Here is a 20,315-nt window from a genome sequence, read left to right as displayed (position 1 = left end):
ATCTCAAAGTTTGCACACTTGCTGAGGGAAGCTTGTTTATTAAGTAACTAGCTGATTGGAGAGCATGCAAATTCCTTTTTGAAATCTACATGGCATTTAAAGAACAAATGCTGTTTAATAAGTGTGATGCTAGCACAAAATTCAGTGTGTCTGAATTCTTATACCTCTTTGAATCCTGGAACCTCCCCCCACAAAGAAATTGGATGCCTTTCCTCATCCCTTCTTCTTGCTGACCTTCACTGTTTTGTATGCTTGCTGAGTTATAGTCGTGGGAGGGTGGTTGGAATATCAAGGAAGGGAATATTGTTGTAGAGTTTCAACTTCTAATATTAACAGCTTCTAATATTAACCAATGGAATGGTTATAACAAAAAAGCCTTCCGTTGTATTGATCTGGGTTTCAATACAGACTCTTCTCTCATTTGTCCTGCAACAACCCTGTGGGTGGGTCACTGTTCCCATTTAAAATGAGTCCCAAAGAATGAAAATGGTAGGAAGGCTAACTTCTTGGGCACTTATCCTATCCTCTGTGGTCCTACATAGATATAACCTCTTCCCATCTCAACCATGGTTAAGTGATTCGGAGCACTCCTTTGGCTTATGTACCTCCTCCCCCCACCTGTACAAAATTACCTTACCCACCTGGTCCAACACTAATAATGGCTTAGTGTTATGGCTGCACTGAAATTAAATGCTAACCGCTGTTAGCTCTCAACTAAGCCAGCTTTTAATCCCAGGCTTAAAATGAACTATGGTTGCCGCAGCCGTTGCCACACTTGTTAAAACTGAAAAGGAATCTGCATGGGGGAGTGAGTGAGTGCATGAACCCATGGTATGCTGCCATGGGTTAGTCTTGGTTAAGACTTTGGGGAATATTTCATCTCTATTGCACTTGTGTTAGTGGTCTAGCTTTGGTTTGACCAAAGATGGCTACGAGCGCAGGGGTACTGTGAAGACCCATTTTGTATTATTTACAATATTTTATGCTTTGATTGATTGAATGTATTGTACTTACATTGTGTATTTCGTTTGTATTGATATTGCTCACTCCTTTGGGGACCTTTGGGCTAAAAAGCAGTATATAAATAAACCATACCATACCATTTCAATATCAGTGCAGTATACCAATAACGTGGTATCAAATGAGTTCCTGTTCTCTCTGCCTAATAATGCAATTGCACTTTTAACCATATTCCTTTTCCTGCCTCTTTGCCTTGCTTGGCAGGACACCTATGTTGCTGAAGCGCTGTCCACCTTGGAATCATGGAGAAGCCGTTACAACCAAGTGGTAAAAGACAAAAGCGATCTGGAGATTGAGATAGTGATGCTGAACAGGTGAGAACTGCACTGGCATGTTTGTAAACGGCCAGAGGAGCTGGCTCCAAAGGTTATCCATGTGGAGTAAGAGGCAGCACAGCATTGCTATCTGAAGGGCTGCTGTAGGGGCCAACACCAGCGGCCCCGCTAGATGTTGGACACCATCAGCCCCAGCCAGTATAGCAAATGGTCAGGGACGATGGGAATTGTAGTCCAGCAACTCTAGAAGGCCACAGGTTTCCTACTGTTGCATTAAAGCCTATTAGTTAAGAAGCTGATGGCCATTACTGCGTCTTGTGGGAGCAAATTCCATAGTTTAACTATGCGCTGAGTAAAGAAGTCCTTCCTTTTGTCTGTCCTGAATCTTCCAACATTCAGCTTCTTTGAATGTCCACGAGTTCTAGTATTATGAGAGAGGGAGAAGAACTTTTCTCTATCCACTTCCTCAATGCCATGCATAATTTTATGCATAATTGAATCCAGTTGGACAGGGGTGGGGAGCCTTTGGCCTCTGGACCAATTCTGGGCCCCCAGCGGGTCCAGTTTGGCCCATGAGGCCACCCATCAGCCCATAATGTCACTAGTGGTATCAACTGATGAATAGGATAGAGCTTAATCCTGCATTGGCTCTGCGATCCTGTTCCCAGGAGGGAACAAGATCACGCAGTCAAGGCAGCAGGATTTAATTTCCACTCATCAGCTGAGTGGGGATTAAAGCCCTGTGCAAAATTGCCCTTTGGAGCATCTTGTGTGTGCACAAGCTACTTCAGAGAGGCATTTGCTAAGCCTTTAAGACGGCTCCTGTTCTTCTGTCTCGTGTGGGCAGGTGTCTTAAAGCCTTGTTTAAGTCTTCCCCCCTTTTCCTTCAAGTTCACAATCTTGGAGACTTAGAAGGGAAGCATAAGGGATTTTGACAGGTGGACAGCACCACCCATCTGTCAAATTTGGCCGGTGAGGGAGATCCCGATAAGCATCTGGCCCATGGAGCTGAAACGGTTTCCCCACCCCTGCAGCGGGGAATCCAGTAGCTGCCCTTTAGTATTTAGGATGCCGAAGGATGTCAGTCAAGGATGTCAAGGCCTGGGTTGAAACCATGGCAGCCCTGCAGCTTGCACATCCCCCCTCCTTTCCCTGCCTGCTGTTCTCAATTTGCTTGCCGTTGCATCTGAACTGCCATTCCATGGTGGTTCTTGTGTTTCCAGTTAAGATTTGGGTTTGATCTCAGTTTGGCTTTAGATGTGAACCAATCCCATGTCTTCCAAAGATCCTGTACCTTTTTTTTTTTATAGTACCCTACATTTGAAGCTTGATACATTTTGGCTGTTGTACAGGATAGGTAATCGTCCATAGGGGCCCTAAGTGTTCTTCCCATGTAGATAATTATGTGGCATGTCTTAGTGGGACATTTGAGGGGTCTTGCCTTAATACAAATCTCTATATCTGGTTGTCTTCAAGTTCCCTGGCAAGATGAAGGGGTGTCTGTTGCTCCTATGGCTTGCTCTCTCGTTCACTCGTTTGATCTCACTTATGGGCAGTGGTGTTCAGGATGGCCACTCAGGCCAATCTTTAAAGACTATGCAGGGCCTTATGAGAGTTAAATGTAATTAATATTAATCTCCCTCTTTCCTCCATGGAGCTGAATCTAATTCTTATCCTCACAACAGTCCTGTGAGATAGATCAGACTGAGAGAGAATGATTGGCTCAAGGTCACCCCAGTTTGTGGCTATGTGGGGATTTCAACCTACATCTCTTCCAATCCTAATATAATTGCGCAGTCTAACCACTGCACACACTGGCCACACTGGCCTTCTCTCTCACAGAGGTGGGCAGCCTGTGGCTCTTGATATGTTGTTGCACTCCATGCTCCCGTCGGCCCCAGCCAGCAACATCTGGAGGGCCGCAGGTTGTTCCCCCTTGCTCTGTGAGACTCATGTTATTTTAAAAGATTATTGTGTGTGTGAAATTCTGCTTTGAACTGAGGCTGCTCTTTTCTTCCTCGTGCTAACGGGTAACTTCCCCTGCCCTGTATTTCAGCCGCATTTCAGACCTGCTGGAGCAGCAGACCAGTATGGAGGACAAGATGCGGGAAGACAGAGATGCGATGGTGGACAAACTGCACCGGCAGGTCACGGAGAGCACCTCCATCAAACTGGAGAATGAGAGGCTGAAGGTCAGGAGAGAAGTCCTAATTATTCACCAGGCTGATGCCCTCTTGGATGTTTTGGCTAGTAGGGTCATGTAACCAATCCCGAACTGAATTGGGACACTTCTGGATCAGGTGGAGGCAGCCCTGGATCGTCCTGGGCTGGGTCCACTTGGAGAGACCCAGAGGTGCCAAAAAGCAGTGGGAAGTTATTAAACATACAGTGGGGAGAGAAGGAAATGATGCAGGCAAGACTCTCTGACCGCATCATCTCCTTCCCCTCACTGCCTGATCCTAGGGCTGTGCAAAGCCCCTGATTCAGGTTGGGCACGGAGTGATCCGGCCCAAATTGGGGGCCCGGTCAGGACCTCCAGTTCAAGCCCCCAATTAAATCAGAGGTGCCTTGCAGAGCCCTGTTGGTGGCGGGCTGATGGAGTTGTAGTTCCAAACATCTGGAGGTCTACTAGGAACATCTACCCCATCCTCACTGAAATGTACAGAAGCATTTTTCAAGTAACTCGCGTCCATTTCAGCTGAGAGGGTGCAGGAGATGTTCCAAATGGGGTTATGCTTGGATTGACTGGGGGGGCGGAAGTTGTTTGCCTCGCAGACTAGCAGTCCCACCCTTCTGACTGGATACGGCTGTTTTTTGGTTCTTCCAGACTAGCATGCTCCCGGTGGAGGACAGGCTGAATAAAGCTCAGCAGGAGATAGCACAGCTCAAAGCATCCCTCAAGAACTACGAAGGGGTGATTGAAACCTACAAGAATCAGGTACGGCACTCGAAAACCTTTTAGTTTTCATATGTTTTGTGCAGCTGTAAAGCTCTGGAACTTTGAGAGTGGGACAGAGCTGTGTGCCTGGTTTTCAGGCGTTCCGTGTCTGTATGTAAGCAAGTTCTTTGGCAAGTTCTATTCTGGATATCAGTGGAAAGTGAGTGTATGATCAGCCCCTGCCGTATTACTACATGAAGTTAAAGTTGGTCCATTTCATTTTGTTGCCCTCTGTTCTTGGAGAACTTAATGTGGAAATAGCCTACTTTTCATCCAATAATGGTTTCCAGAGTGGCTTAGGAGTGGCAAAATGTGAGAGGATGTACCTGACTGCAGTACTAATTGAACAGTGAATGCGCACCCAAATACAGAGAAGGATTTGAGAGCACCAAAACAGGCTTAAACCTGATGAGTTTTGTAAATGTCTCCAAGGTCTTCCTTCACTTGGGCCAACATGTAATTGGCTGTTTGATCTCATCCTGGCAGCAGCAAAGAAGAGACTGTTGTGGTGCAGATGTCTTGGCCTAGGCTACATTCACATGCAACAGCCTTCACTAGCCTGGTGCCCTCCGGACATTTTGGACTTCCATCAACATGACTCTGATAGCTGCAACATTGGGAGTTGTAGCACTAACATCTGGAGGGCGCCAGGTTGGCAACAGCTGGCATAGAGACAAGCCAGTCACTGTGGGCTTCTCTTATGTCTTAGCTGAGCCTTAGGAGTTTGTCTTACCCTTTGTGGTGAAATTAGGCTTTTCTGAACTATAGCCTTGTATCACAGCTTGGTTAAAGCTCATGCCTTTGGTGGTTTTGAAATGAAGGTAATGGGAACAGACCATATTCTCAGTGTGCCTTGTGGTTAAAAACTGCTTGGAGATCTTGCACATAGTGCTATTATATATTCTTCTTTGACTAATGTGCTGAGTCAGTTCTAGGGAGATATGTGAGATTTATCCATAAGACTTGTAATCTCTCTCCCATCTGGCTAAGGCAAATAATTCTGTGCTGTTGTATATAACATGGGATAGGAGTTAATTTTTATTTTATTTCTAAGCCTGTTTCAATTTTTTATCTGGTCATAGAATCGTAGAATTGGAAGGGGCCTATAAGGCCATCGAGTCCAGCCCCCTGCTCAATGCAGGAATCCAACTTAAAGCATGCCCGACAAGTGGCTGTCTCTTGAATGCCTTCAGTGTTGGAGAACCCACCACCTCCCTAGGTTATTGGTTCCATTGTTGTACTGCTGTAACAGTTAGGAAGTTTTTCCTGATGTTCAGTCGAAATCTGGCTTCCTGTAACTTGAGCGCATTATTACATGTCCTGCGCTGTGGGACAATCAAGAAGAGATCCTGGCCCTCCTCTCTGTGGCAACCTTTCATGTACTTGAACAGTGCTATCATATCTCCCCTCAGTCTTCTCAAGGCTGAACATGCCCAGTCCTTTCAATCTCTCTTCATGATCAGCTGTCTTTGTTACACAAAAGTGACTGGTTTAGGATTTTGTATTGAGGGATATGGATGAGTGTATGATTATGGGTAGTATTGATTGAATATTATGTTATAGTTTTTTATGAATATATTGTATTTTACTTAATTCCTATTTTATACATCATTTTGACTACATATTTGAGACATATATAGCAATCAATTTATGTTAGGGAAAGTGTAGATGCTGTGTCTTGCCAGAGAGATTTATTTATTTATTTATTATTTGATTTATATCCCGCCCTTCCTCCCAGCAGGAGCCCAGATTCAAAATTTTACGTTTGTGTATGCTTTTGTATAATTTGGGTTTGTGTAAATCTTGTTTGTGTAAAATCTAGCAACATAAACTTGTAGTTCCTTTTGTGAAATTCTTGCTTTGTAGCGATCTGATCACTATATATGAATTAACAAAACTGAAACTACTACTAGCACAGACTTGTGTGCAGAAATATAATATCCTTTATGACAGGTATGGGGAACCTTTGGCCCTCCAGGTGTTGCTGAACTACAACTCGCATCATCCCTGGCCATTGGCCGTCCTTGCTGGGGCTGATGGGAGTTGTTGTTCAGCAACATCTGGAGGGCCAGAGATTCCCCACACTTGCTTTATGAAAAGGATTGTTGTTCAGTAAAGTTGTCAGATATGGATTTCATAATTATCTTCTACTCTGTTTAGAGAGGAAACTGTCTCTAAGGTGCAGTGTATTGGGGCAGCTGTTACTGTGTCCCCACACTGATGAGGAAAAGTAGTTCAGGAATAGGGGGATGTCTATCCTTAATTCTAATTCCTTTTGATGAGGACGTAACTGCAATGACTTCTATACTGAGGATTGGTTAAAAATGAAATGGCCATATGAACGAGACTCTTAAGGCTTCCTCTCTAGATTTTGAACACTGCAACTGTCAGTTGGTTTCATATTGCACTCAATAGACAAAAATTGAAGCATGACAAATCCAGTTCCTGTTAACAGTGCAGCCGCTGTATACGTGTGTCTTCTCCTTCTAAAAACAAACCCAAAACTCTTGTGCCCAGGTGTTGAAAACCCGAGTGGAAGCTGATGAGGTGACTATGAAACTGGAGCTTTGCGACAAGGAGAACAAAGCATTGAAAGAAGAAATGGCCAAGGAAATTGAAAATGTAAGTGTCTGATCCAAACTGTGGGTGAGGCATAAGGACTGGGGGCGAGGGGATTAGAGGGTTGTGTGAGTCCTCCAGGCATGGGCGGCGTCCACAAGAATTTTTCTGTGTGTGTGGGGGGGGGAGAGAATGAGAATAAAACACTGAAAAGGTGAGAGCAGGCGAGTTTAACACCAAAAAGTGAAGAGACTAGTTCCTGTAGGTGTTGCCTCATATCTCTGGTTCTGCGAATGCTGGAAACCTTTTTTAATGAAATCTGGGGGTAATAGTTCACTGGGGTGGGAGTCAGTACACCCTCACACACTGGAGGCCCGTGCCTCTGGGACTTTTCTGTTACTCCTTTTTTTTTTTTTAAAGGAACATAATGGGAGGATCCATTAGATTGTGTATTATATTGTGTCTTCCCCCATCAGAGTGATTCAGAGTGTGGGCACTGTGGAATTAGTAGAATATTGAGGAAGCTAGATGACTGCAAGTAGTGCTGGCCACCCATGGCTTTAAAAGAGGGTTAGGCAAATCCCCGGGAGGATAAGGCAATGTGCTGCCTCCGCTGTCAGAGGTGGTATGAATCTGAATGCCAGTTGCTGGTGGCTTTCTCTGAAATGCTACCGGTTCCACGCGCAGGACCAGCCAGACAGGCCCAGCTTCGCAGTCTCAATGCGTGGATGAGACGATGGTGTCGGGTGGAAGGGTTCGGATTTGTTAGGCACTGGGGAACATTTTGGGACAAGCCGGGCCTGTACAAAAGGGACGGGCTCCACTTGAACCAGAATGGAACCAGACTGCTGGCACTTAAAATTAAAAAGGTGGCAGAGCAGCTTTTAAACTGACTGAGGGGGGAAACCCGACAGGAGCTGAGAAAGGTCCGGTTCGGAATAAACCTCCCCCCTGGGATAAAAACCAAAGAAATGATGAAATTTTAAAAGGGGTAGGCCTAGAAGTAGGCATTGTGAGAGCAGGGGCACAGGATATAAATTCAGAAGAGCAAAATTACCACAGGCCAAACCACAAGTGCCAAAGACACTTGAAGAGAGACACTGCTTACACTGCTTACAAGTGCCTGTACGCTAATGCTAGGAGCCTCCGAACCAAGATGGGAGAACTGGAGTGCTTGGTCTTAGAGGAGAGCATTGATATATTGAGCATAACGGAGACCTGGTGGAATGGAGAAAACCAGTGGGATACGGTTATCCCTGGATATAAACTATATCGGAAGGACAGGGAAGGACGTATTGGTGGCGGAGTCGCTCTATACGTGAAAGAAGGCATTGAATCCAGCAAGCTCGAAACCCCAAAAGAGGCAGACTCCTCCACAGAATCGTTGTGGGTGGTGATACCGTGCCCCAGGAGGGACTTAATACTGGGAACGATCTATCGTCCCCCTGATCAAAATGCTCAGGGAGACCTTGAGATGAGATATGAAATTGAGGAAGCATCCAAACTAGGAAATGTGGTAGTAATGGGTGACTTCAACTACCCGGACATAGACCGGCTGCATATGTGTTCCAGTCATGACAAAGAAGCAAAGTTTCTAGATATTCTAAATGACTATTCCCTAGACCAGTTGGTCATGGAACCGACCAGAGGGACGGCAACCCTGGACTTAATCCTCAGTGGGGACCGGGACCTGGTGCGAGATGTAAGTGTTGTTGAACCGATTGGGAGCAGTGACCACAGTGCTATTAAATTAAACATATAAATTAAACATGTAACTGGCCAATTGCCAAGAAAATCCAACACGGTCACATTTGACTTCAAAAGAGGAAACTTCTCAAAAATGAGGGGATTGGTAAAAAGAAAGCTGAAAAACAAAGTCCGGAGGGTCACATCACTCGAAAATGCTTGGAAGTTGTTTAAAAACACTATATTAGAAGCTCAACTGGAGTGCATACCGCAGATCAGAAAAGGTACTGCCAGGGCCAAGAAGATGCCAGCATGGTTAATGAGCAAAGTCAAGGAAGCTCTTAGAGGCAAAAAGTCTTCCTTCAAAAAATGGAAGTCTTGTCCAAATGAAGAAAATAAAAAAGAACACAAACTCTGGCAAAAGAAATGCAAGAAGACAATAAGGGATGCTAAAAAAGAATTTGAGGAGCACATTGCTAAGAACGTAAAAACCAACAACAAAAAATTCTATAAATACATTCAAAGCAGGAGACCATCTAGGGAGACAATTGGACCCTTGGATGATAAGGGAGTCAAAGGTGTACTAAAGAACGATAAGGAGATTGCAGAGAAGCTAAATGAATTCTTTGCATCTGTCTTCACAGTGGAAGATATAGGTCAGATCCCTGAACCTGAACTAACATTTGCAGGAAGGGATTCTGAGGAACTGAGACAAATAGTGGTAACGAGAGAGGAAGTTCTAAGCTTAATGGACAATATAAAAACTGACAAATCACCGGGCCCGGATGGCATCCACCTGAGAGTTCTCAAAGAACTCAAAGGTGAAATTGCTGATCTGCTAACTAAAATATGTAACTTGTCCCTTGGGTCCTCCTCCGTGCCTGAGGACTGGAAAGTGGCAAATGTAATGCCAATCTTCAAAAAGGGATCCAGAGGGGATCCCGGAAATTACAGGCCAGTTAGCTTAACTTCTGTCCCTGGAAAACTGGTAGAAAGTATTATTAAAGCTCGATTAACTAAGCACATAGAAGAACAAGCCTTGCTGAAGCAGAGCCAGCATGGCTTCTGCAAGGGAAAGTCCTGTCTCAGTAACCTATTAGAATTCTTTGAGAGTGTCAACAAGCATATAGATAGAGGTGATCCAGTGGACATAGTGTACTTAGACTTTCAAAAAGCGTTTGACAAGGTACCTCACCAAAGGCTTCTGAGGAAGCTTAGCAGTCATGGAATAAGAGGAGAGGTCCTCTTGTGGATAAGGAATTGGTTAAGAAGCAGAAAGCAGAGAGTAGGAATAAACGGACAGTTCTCCCAATGGAGGGCTGTAGAAAGTGGAGTCCCTCAAGGATCGGTATTGGAACCTGTACTTTTCAACTTGTTCATTAATGACCTAGAATTAGGAGTGAGCAGTGAAGTGGCCAAGTTTGCTGACGACACTAAATTGTTCAGGGTTGTTAAAACAAAAAGGGATTGCGAAGAGCTCCAAAAAGACCTCTCCAAACTGAGTGAATGGGCAGAAAAATGGCAAATGCAATTCAATATAAACAAGTGTAAAATTATGCATATTGGAGCAAAAATCTTCATTTCACATATACGCTCATGGGGTCTGAACTGGCGGTGACCGACCAGAAGAGAGACCTCGGGGTTGTAGTGGACAGCACGATGAAAATGTCGACCCAGTGTGCGGCAGCTGTGAAAAAGGCAAATTCCATGCTAGCGATAATTAGGAAAGGTATTGAAAATAAAACAGCCGATATCATAATGCCGTTGTATAAATCTATGGTGCGGCCGCATTTGGAATACTGTGTACAGTTCTGGTCGCCTCATCTCAAAAAGGATATTATAGAGTTGGAAAAGGTTCAGAAGAGGGCAACCAGAATGATCAAGGGGATGGAGCGACTCCCTTACGAGGAAAGGTTGCAGCATTTGGGGCTTTTTAGTTGAGAGAAAAGGCGGGTCAGAGGAGACATGATAGAAGTGTATAAAATTATGCATGGCATTGAGAAAGTGGATAGAGAAAAGTTCTTCTCCCTCTCTCATAATACTAGAACTCGTGGACATTCAAAGAAGCTGAATGTTGGAAGATTCAGGACAGACAAAAGGAAGTACTTCTTTACTCAGCGCATAGTTAAACTATGGAATTTGCTCCCACAAGACGCAGTAATGGCCACCAGCTTGGACGGCTTTAAAAGAAGATTAGACAAATTCATGGAGGACAGGGCTATCAATGGCTACTAGCCATGATGGCTGTGCTCTGCCACCCTAGTCAGAGGCAGCATGCTTCTGAAAACCAGTTGCCGGAAGCCTCAGGATGGGAGAGTGTTCTTGCACTCGGGTCCTGCTTGCGGGCTTCCCCCAGGCACCTGGTTGGCCACTGTGAGAACAGGATGCTGGACTAGATGGGCCACTGGCCTGATCCAGCAGGCTCTTCTTATGTTCTTATGGGAATGGCAGGTGGACAGACCACTGTTGCGCTCAGATCCTGTTTGTGGCCTTCCAGAAGCCTCTGGTTAGTCACTCTGAGTACAGGATGCTGGACTAGATGGGCCTCTGACCAGATCCGGCAGGCTCTTCTGATGATCTAAAACAGCATGTGAGCCTAGTGGCTTATTCCAGACTGAATTTTTGTAGCACCCAATATTGTGCCTGCTCCAGGCCTTCGGGCAGAGGTGGGAAGCCTCAGGTTCAGGGGCCAACTGTGGCTTCCAGACTTCTCTGTCTGGCCCTCAGGATTCAACCCAAGCCCCCACTGTCCTCCTCACTGGCCCTGCTGGTGTTTGTGCGTGGCTGGAATGTTTCCTGATAATGCCTCTTGCTTATTTGGATGGAAGACAGAGAGGCAGGGATATGTGTACAAAGTAACCTAATGTATAAAGGTAAAATCCACCATTTATTTTTCTTCCCACTTTTGGCTCTGGCCCCTGTCCACCGCTCGTATGTGGACTCCAGAAGGTTGCTCAGAAGGGCATGTGGCCCTCAAGCTGGAAAAGGCTTCCCACCCCTGCCTTGGGGCCACTCTGCAAGTGACATGAAGTGCACCTTTGCACTTAATGTGTGTTGCTTTTTCAAATGCAAATAGCATTGGGGTGCTGATGATCAGGATGGAGGGAGGGAGGGAGGATTTAACCTTTGCCACTACTTGCATTGGGGAATTCCCCCTCAATGCATATATCAGCTTCAGAAAAAGGAGGAGGGTTTGCTGAAGATCTTCCAAGCCTTTTAAGTATAATCTAGGGGTAATGGTTCTTTATCCCGCTATTAGAACTGTTTTTATATGTGGAACTGTTGTTAAATGTTTGTATTGTTATATATATGGAACTGTTTTAAATTGTTTTTGTGATGATAGCCGGGGGTCCTCCCCCCGCCTTTCACCGTCCCAGGAGCCAATTCCCTACCCAGGGCAATTGATCTTGGCAAGATATCCTTCTCTGCCAAGGCTGTGCACGCTCACATCAGCCCTGCAGGGTAGATAGCTGCCACCTCCCTTTCCACTGGTTAACCACTCTGAGCCCAGAAAACTTGCCAGGAATTCCAAAGAGCCAGAGCCAAAAAGACACTCCTTGCCCTGGAGCCTTAGGCAAACACCCAGTTATACAGTAGTCATGGGCAATGGCCAAGGTATCAGATTTAGAACCAACCTTCTCCTGAAATGAACACACACTGGTAGATAGAAATAAGTTTATTAAAGAATAAAAGAGGTACACAGTTACAGCAGCAAAGTAGTTCCTTAATATCCACACCCAAGAGGGGCAAGGTAAAACAGAGAGAGTTCAATCACAACAGAAAAACAACAAAGAATAGCTAGCCTAATCTAATACTTACAAAAAAGGCTTGCAGTTGGTTAGCCACCTCTCCTCAGAGAGGTAGCAGTCCGGATAGTCTATGGCAAGATGGAACCTCACCGGGTAACATCAAGTAGGCATGATGGAACCCAAGAGAGGAACAAAACTTAGAATTTTCTGCCCATACGAATGGCAAAATCCTCAGCAACAAGCCGGAGACAATTATCCGGTCAGGGACTTCTGTATGAGGTAAGGGCTCGTTAATCACCAGCCAAATGGCACATCCTCCCTAGCTGCGCTTCCCAGGCTTTATGACCTTGATGGAACCAGGTCCTTTACTGATAAGAAGGTGTTAGGCTGGGCCTTTGTTTACCTGCAGCTGGACAGTAAAACTGCCAACTCATGCCAGTTAGCAAAAGCCAAATGTTAACCTGTGAAGATCCCACACTGTCAAAAGAAACCCCACAATTCCCTGCTCCACAGCCATCTTAGATGCAGGCTTTCATGACAGTTTTTACACTTATTTATTTTATGATTATATTATTTTTGTAACCTGCTTTGGGAACTTGTGGTGCAGGGTGGGTAAGAAGTATAAAATATGAAATACTTGCCTTTTTTTCTTTTTTCTTTTAAAGGCACCAAACTCCACATTAAATGCAAAGATGCACTTAAGGTCACATAATGGTCTGGCCCTTAGCTTATATAAATGGATCGAATGCGTGGTGTTTTGTATTTTGGTTTTTTTTAAAGTCTGGTGGCCAAGCATCCTGGCTTCTCTTTAATTTCCGCTTCTTGCACCTTTCCCCTTAGGCTCGTAAGCAGTTCCAGAGTCAGATTGCCGAACTAGAAAAGCTTCCCGAGATCCTGAAGCTCACAGAGTCAAAGCTGGCTGAGTGTCAAGATCAGCTCAAGAGTTATGAGAAGAAGAACATGGACCTGTCAGCCATGATCACAGATCTCCGTCAACGGGTAAGGGAATGGCAGAAGGTGCCTACACGAACCTCGAGCCGGGGACCAAAATGAGCCTCTAGCATCAAGAAAGTGCAATCTTTGTCTCTTGTCTCGTCTCTTTTTGAAATGATTAAAACATCTGCACTGCAGAATAAAAGGATGCGTGTTATGTCTTTGTCTTGCCTTTGTACTACTCTGTACACTATGTGGTGGGGTGCTTCTGGCAGTTTGGATCATGGTGGCTGTGTGCGTTACGCTTGTATTACTTCCTGTCCTCTGGTCTGCTCTTCAGTTGACTCATGATCACCTAAGTCTTATCTCCATGGCTTTTTGGCTCTAATTTTACAGCTCTTGTAATGATCCAAATTCTTCTAAAATCCTAGTTTTTCTTCTCTGTGAAGGAGAACTCATTGTGAAATAAACTCTTGACATATTTAATCATATTATGGGAGTTTATTAATTTGCTTAGAACTTTTGATATTTTTTGGCCTAGGGTGTATACCAGCATAGCTATAACATATGCCTATCGACAAGCACCTGGGTTTTCCTTGCAGAAGGCAATTCCATGTTTTTCACAACCCACATGTACTTTTGCTCGGCTACCTAAGCCTTTTGCCGTGTGTGTGTGTGTGTGTTCTGTGATGGCTTCTCTCCTTTTGGGGCTTTCGTCAACCTGTGTGTGCTTTGCTTGCAGGTGGCTGGCAGTTCATTTGGGCGGCGTTGAGAAGAAAGTCTTTTTCATGCTGGATCAAAATGGGCTCTGAAAAGGGCACAAAAACAAGAACATGTACAGTGCTTAAAGTGTGCAACAGGAGTTACCAGGGCTCAACTCTGCCCTGCAGTCATCCGTCTGACTAGCGTGGGGATGGGGTGGATGTCTGAGTTGGAGGGGTGTTGCTGGTTATAGTTATTCAGTAATGAGGTGAAGGCATCCAGCTCAAAATGCTGTGTCTGTGTGTCCCAGCTCCTGATAATGAAAACAGATTCTGATGCTAATCTGTTCAGATTCTCATGTGGGGCTATGGTCTTGCGGGCACATGAGGCCACCGTCTTGCTGAAGCTAAGCAAGTCTGGGTATAGCCAGTGCCTGGAAACCTCATATGCATTATTACCATTGGGTTCCAGGATAGGTGCAATATGAAAGTAATAAAATTAAGCATTAAATGAGCCCTGGTCCACTTAAGCCCTGGACATGGTAGCTTTTTCTATTCCTTCTCTCTCTCTGTCTCTCTGAACGACTCCCTGTTTCTTTAGGAAGTACAGAAGGGGGAGATATTGATGTGAGAAAGAGCCGCAGCCATAACCAGTAGCTGTTCTGGAGTGGGTGGGCTGGCCTATCTCAAACATTTTACCTGCTTTCTTTTTTAAAACTTTATTCCTAATCCTTTCATTCTAGATTGAGCTTCAGGGAGACAAGATGGAGATGACGAGGGAGAAGTCTCAGTTGGCCCAGGACGAGAACAAGCAGCTGGTCCTCAAACTGGAAGAGTTAGAGAGGTTAGGGAGCAAGTGAGGAGGATGTGGCCTTGGGGTTGTTGTGGATAGTTCATTGCAGATGTCGATCCAGCATGTGGCAGAACTGGAAAGGGCAAATTCCATGCTAGGGATCATGGCATTAGAAATTGTAAATAAAAAATCTGATAGCATAATGCTTCTCGCAATCCCAACACCTTCACAAGTGCGACTGGTGGGGACACGAGATAGGGCCTTTTCGTTGGCTGCCCCTAGGCTCTGGAACTCCCTCCCTAGGGAGGCAAGAATGGCCTCCTCTGTGCAGTCCTTCCGCCGACAGCTAAAGACTTTTTTCTTCCGGCAGGCCTTTGGAACTGAAGGCTTTAAGGGTAGTGATTGAAGAGGGTGCTGTATGTTATTGTTTTACTTGTATGCTCTTAAACTGGGTTGCAGTATTTTAAGTGTATGTCTAATTGGTTTTAACATCTTAATAGTTTAATTCTGTTTTAATGCTGATTTTTATATGTTTATATGTTCTTAATGATATGTACTTACTTTTATCTGGAAGCCACCTTGAGTTCCAGTTTGCAAAAAGGGCGGGGTGTAAATAAAGATAATATAATAATTATAATTATACAAATCTATGGTGAAGCTGGATTTGGAGTACTGTATACAGTTCTGGTCAGCTCAAAAGAATATTGTAGAGCTGGGAAGGGTTCAGAAAAGGGCAACCAAAATCAACGAGGGAAAGGTTACAACATTTGGAGCTTTTTAATTTAGAGAAAAGGCGGCGAGTAAGAGGTGACATATATAATAATAATGTGCTGCCTTCAAGTCAATTCTGACTTATGGCGACCCTACGAATAGGGTTTTCATGGTAAGCGGTATTCAGAGCAGAGCTTGGAAAAGTTACTTTTTTGAACTACAACTCCCATCAGCCCAATCCAGTGGCCATGCTAGCTAGGGATGATGGGAGTTGTAGTTCAAAAAAGTAACTTTTCCAAGCTCTGATTCAGAGGTGGTTTACCATTGCCTCCCTCTGAGGCTGAGAGGCAGTGACTGGCCCAAGGTCACCCAGTGAGCTTCATGGCTGTGTGGGGATTCGAACCCTGGTCTCCCAGGTCCTAGTCCAACACCTTAACCACTACACCACGACATATAGAAGAGTATAAAATTATGCATGGCATGGAGAAAGTGGATAGAGGAAAGTTTTTCTCTCTCTCTCTCATCAAACTAGAACTCCTGGACATCCAATGAAGCTGAACGTTGGGAGATTCAGGACAGACAAAAGAAAGTACTTCTTCATGCAGTGCAGAGTTAAACTATGGAATTAGCTGACACAGGAGACAGTCATGACCACCAATTTGGATGGCTTTAAAAGAGGATTAGACAAAGCCATGGAGGATTAGGCTATCAACAGCTACTAGCCACAATGGCTATGCTCTGCCTCATACGGTTGGAGACAGTGTGCTTCTGAATACCGCAGGAAGGGAGAGTGCTGTTGCAGTCAGGTCCTGCTTGCAGGCTTCCCATAATGGGCATCTGGTTGGCCGCTATGAGAACAGGGTGCTGCTGGACTAGATGGGCCACTGGCCTGATCCAGCAGGCTCTTAAGCAGGTAGAGCAAAACTGGAAGGCCGTTATGTACAAAAGTTCTTCCATTTGGTTAGATCAATCAGCAGGTGTTATGTGAGCTTAAAATATGGAACTCTGTCATGGATGCTGGATTTGGTAGGAGGAGAGACAGTGGCCTGATGGGCATGTCACGCAAAGCCAAACCTTAGTTCAGCATTTATTTATATGTGGGGTCCAGGAGAGGCGATGGTGGCTGCTTCCCTTCTCCCCAGTTCTGCTGCTGCACCGCTCTGATCTAAGCCCAGGTTTCACTTAGCGTGTCTGAACTTGGGCTTGTGGTTCAGCTCTCTCTAGACTAGCCACGAGCCTATCCAAGGTTTGTCCTGTGTTTTACAGCTCCTGGTTGGTCCAGAAGGGCTTAACCATGAGCCTGGATTCGGATGACCTGCTAAGCCAGACTGTGGCTTTGTCGAGTGTGATGCAGCAGCAAAACAACTGGGAAGAAGTGAAGTGGCTGCAGTTGTCTCTCTAAGAGTTCTCACACTTGTTCACTTGCCCTAAGCCATGGTTTGTCTTAGCACAATGTGTGAACCGGGCTAGTGGCAGTGTTGGGAAGGCAAAAAAGGGGGGCAAGCAGAGGCAGGGATCAAGAAACTGCAGCAATCTCTGTAGGTAGGTTCTTGCCACAATCTGCCTCTGAAGGCAAGTGCTGGGTACCTAAGAGTTCTGATGCTCAGTTCTAATGACAGCATGTTTAACCAGACCTCTTCAGAAGCACTAAAGCCTACAGCTGACACATTGTGCAAAGCAAATGTGACGGTGTGTGGTGAGCAGCTATAGCTCAGTGAAGGCTTTGCAAGTAGAAGATCCAGAAACCAACCTCGCCAGTTAAGGAATCTCCACTAGCAGGGAAAGATGGGAAGGGAAAGACGTTTGGAGAGCTGCTGCTGCCAGTCAGTGCTGACAGGTGATCCTAGGTGGAACTGATGATCAGACTCAGTATAAGGCAACTTAACACATACTATGCAGAATCTATGGTATCTATAGTGTATATGGCTTATGTTTGCTTTTTACTAGAGCTGTGACTTGATTAGATGTTTTAATCAAACAACTTTTATTTCATTTTATCCTTCTTTTAAAAAAAATACCCTGTGGGTAGAACAACAAAAAGACAGTGCCGGCCACCTGCAGTTATTGGGGTAGCCAGTATGGTGCCCTTCAAATGTTGCTGGACATCAACCCCAGCCTTTGGCCATGCTGTGTGGGAGTTGGAGTCCACCAGCATCTGGAGGGCACCCCATTGGCTATCCATCTTACAAAAAATGTAATCTCTAGTGAAACATATTTCAAGATTCATCAAGTCGATTTAAACATTGAATGTTTTTTAAAATGCGTGTGCCCATGAATCTTTTTTTGTGGTTGTGATTCAGGAAGCTTGAAGCGGCAAGTGGTCAGAACATAGAATTCCTCCAGGTCATAGCAAAAAGGGAGGAATCGATCCATCAGGCCCAGCTGCGACTAGAAGAGAAAACCCGGGAATGTGGCTCGTTAGCACGTCAACTGGAGATGGCCATTGATGATGCCAAGAGGCAGGTTGGTACCTTCACTTAGCAACAGGTCTGAAGGAGCATGAAAATAACCATGTATGGTCTTACCCTTGCAAGAGTGGGAGTAAGATCTACTCTCTAGAAGTAATTTGCGTTTAAGACTACAGGAGATCAGTGAGAAGATGCTTTGGTATAATGTGGGGTACCTCGGCTCCAGAGGCAAATATGGCCCTCAGGACCCTGCAACTGCTCTGTGCCCTCCTTGAGTGCTTTTGTTCGGCTGGAACTGTGGCAATGCCTTTCAGTTGCTTGGATACAGAGGTGTGGGGGTAACCTCTGACTCTTGTGGCTGGAATGTAGCCCACTGTATAAATGTCCCATCCATTGTCCCACCTGTTTAGTCCTTGGTATCTCCACGCGCACATGGAAGGTTACTCAGAGTGGTACCTTCAGGATGAAAAAGCGCTTCCGCTTTTCCTCTAGTCAGGGTCCTGTATATCATCACACTTTTGTCCCATCCTACTTCAGATGCAATCTGAAGGTAGCATGTGTGAGGGTGCCTTCTGTTTTCTCCTCACAACTCTGGGAGGTAGGTTTGGCCCAAGAGATAGCACCCAATTAACATTGTGGATGGACAGGTACCCAAACCCAGATCTCCTCAGTGAAAGAAAAACATTTGGTCATTGCACATCTTGCTGGCTCTCAGGATATAGCCTTCTCCATATATGTATATTGTAAATGAAAAAGATCTAATATGAAGGACTTAAAAACATAGCTTGGAGAGGAGAGGAAGGGGAAGCATTAATGCATAGATAAGATATTGTTGGGCAGCTTGGCCCATCTCTGTATTATAAAGGAAAATCAATACATGTTTCCCCCACCACCTTTTGCTTCTCTAAGTTCTCTACATCAGTTACCTTAAGCTCTTGGGGAATGGGTATGTATTAAGGGAAATGTGTGTGCCCTCGGGTCATGTGCCATGTTGACAGTAAGCAACTCCAGTCTTGAGGAGTTGATGGCAATGAGGGTAGGCATTTCCCTCCCCTCTTGTTTCTCTGTAGCCTGATATGCTACTCAACCAGACACAATGTAGATTAACTCTGAGTTGTATTTCAACTCAGTCCTATTCAGTAGACCCATTCAAATTAATGAACCAAAGTTAGTCATGTCTATGAACTTCAACAGGTCTACTCTGAGTAGAACTAGCATTGAAAACCACCCTCCATTTCTAATATTATGGAGAAGAGTGTTACTTTTACTAATGTTTCCTAGCTTTAGAAAATGGGGATCAGGTCACCCTCTTTCCCCAAAGATTCTTTTTTTTTTTTTTTGCAGGGGGATACTTTTTTGTGTGCTTAAAGCCAAACTGTTTCTACTGCCTGCAGGTGGAACAAACAAGAGACCGTGCAGTGGCAAGGGAAAGAACAGCGCAGTCCAAGATACTAGATTTGGAGACCCAGCTGAGCAGAACAAAAACAGAACTAAATCAACTGCGGCGGAGCAAAGATGATGTGAGTGGCTTGCTGCAACAGAAACCTTTTCCATGTTGGCAGTCCTGACCTGTTAGGGGAGCTTGATCCATGTGCCAGGACTGGGGATGGAGGTGGTCCAGGGGTGTGGTGCTATTGATGGGAGAGCTTTTCTCACTTCAGAGGCTAGAATGACACATTTTTCTTTCCAGGTTAAGGAGGAACAAACTGGCACCAGAGAAATTTTAGCTGGTGTGTGTGTGCATATGCCTGTGAAAAAGTAGGGGTGTGCACTGACCACAAGATTCAGTTTGAACCCTGAATCAACACTTTGGAAAACAGCCGGTTCTCCCTGGATGATAGTCCATCAAGTGGGTCTTGTGCACCACGAGGTGTCCACAGGCAGGAATTGCAGTTAATTTCTGAGGAGGGTAGGTCGCCTCGGTCATGTGACCACTCAGTTCATTTCCTGCCATGTCCAGGAGGTTGCTTTTTTCCTTAACTTCAATAATCCATTTGCCTTGCTCTTTGTCTGTTTTTTCTGTATCTTCCTTTGTGTTACCTGGAGTTTGCTGAAATTTTCCCTTCTGTTTTTCTCCACAGCCTCTCTGTTTTCTGTCTTCTCTCCTTTCACCCTTTTGGGTGGTGGCAGGATAGCTTTACCTCAGCCTTCATGGTCTTCTTGTCACCCACTTGTGTTTGTTTATACGTTTATTTTTTTTTAAAAAAAACCTTCTGTTTTATCACTGCTGTGAACGTTCTTGCTCCTTCCCTGTCCCCTGTTTGGGTTGTTTCGGGCAGGAATGGTTATTTTGGGTTGAATTAGAGCCCGCTGCTGTGGTTGGGATTTTTTCCCCCACTTCTATTTTCAATCTCCGCATCCCATTGCAGCGTGTGTGCATGAGCTGAGCAAAATGGCAGCCGCCACCTCCTCAGTGGTTGGTGGCCAGACTGTTGGATCTCCGGGCCAATTCTTCAGCTACAGTGGCTTCAGGCTGTGTTTGCACAGCTCCTTTATTACAGTAGCACTTATAGCTGGCCTCAACGGAAGAGGCAAAAGGGAG

At 45.1% G+C, this 20,315-nt stretch overlaps 1 protein-coding gene across 2 annotated transcripts in view; it reads left to right on the top strand.

Moving 5' to 3' along the window:
- ODF2 (outer dense fiber of sperm tails 2) overlaps window positions 1-20,315 on the top strand; it is a 61,198-nt gene that overhangs the window by 32,939 nt on the left and 7,944 nt on the right. For both annotated transcript variants that reach the window (XM_061604020.1, XM_061604021.1), the window contains exons 12-19: window positions 1,225-1,334; window positions 3,352-3,487; window positions 4,123-4,233; window positions 6,751-6,855; window positions 13,068-13,226; window positions 14,605-14,705; window positions 17,666-17,828; window positions 19,168-19,293. In XM_061604020.1, the coding sequence (XP_061460004.1) occupies window positions 1,225-1,334; window positions 3,352-3,487; window positions 4,123-4,233; window positions 6,751-6,855; window positions 13,068-13,226; window positions 14,605-14,705; window positions 17,666-17,828; window positions 19,168-19,293 (1,011 nt within the window). The remainder of the gene's footprint in view (window positions 1-1,224; window positions 1,335-3,351; window positions 3,488-4,122; window positions 4,234-6,750; window positions 6,856-13,067; window positions 13,227-14,604; window positions 14,706-17,665; window positions 17,829-19,167; window positions 19,294-20,315) is intronic.

The sequence above is a fragment of the Rhineura floridana genome, chromosome 20 (assembly GCF_030035675.1).
Source record: "Rhineura floridana isolate rRhiFlo1 chromosome 20, rRhiFlo1.hap2, whole genome shotgun sequence".
Taxonomy (NCBI): domain Eukaryota; kingdom Metazoa; phylum Chordata; class Lepidosauria; order Squamata; family Rhineuridae; genus Rhineura; species Rhineura floridana.
Note: the sequence above shows the minus strand (reverse complement) of the source record. Positions and strands in the feature narration are given on the sequence as shown.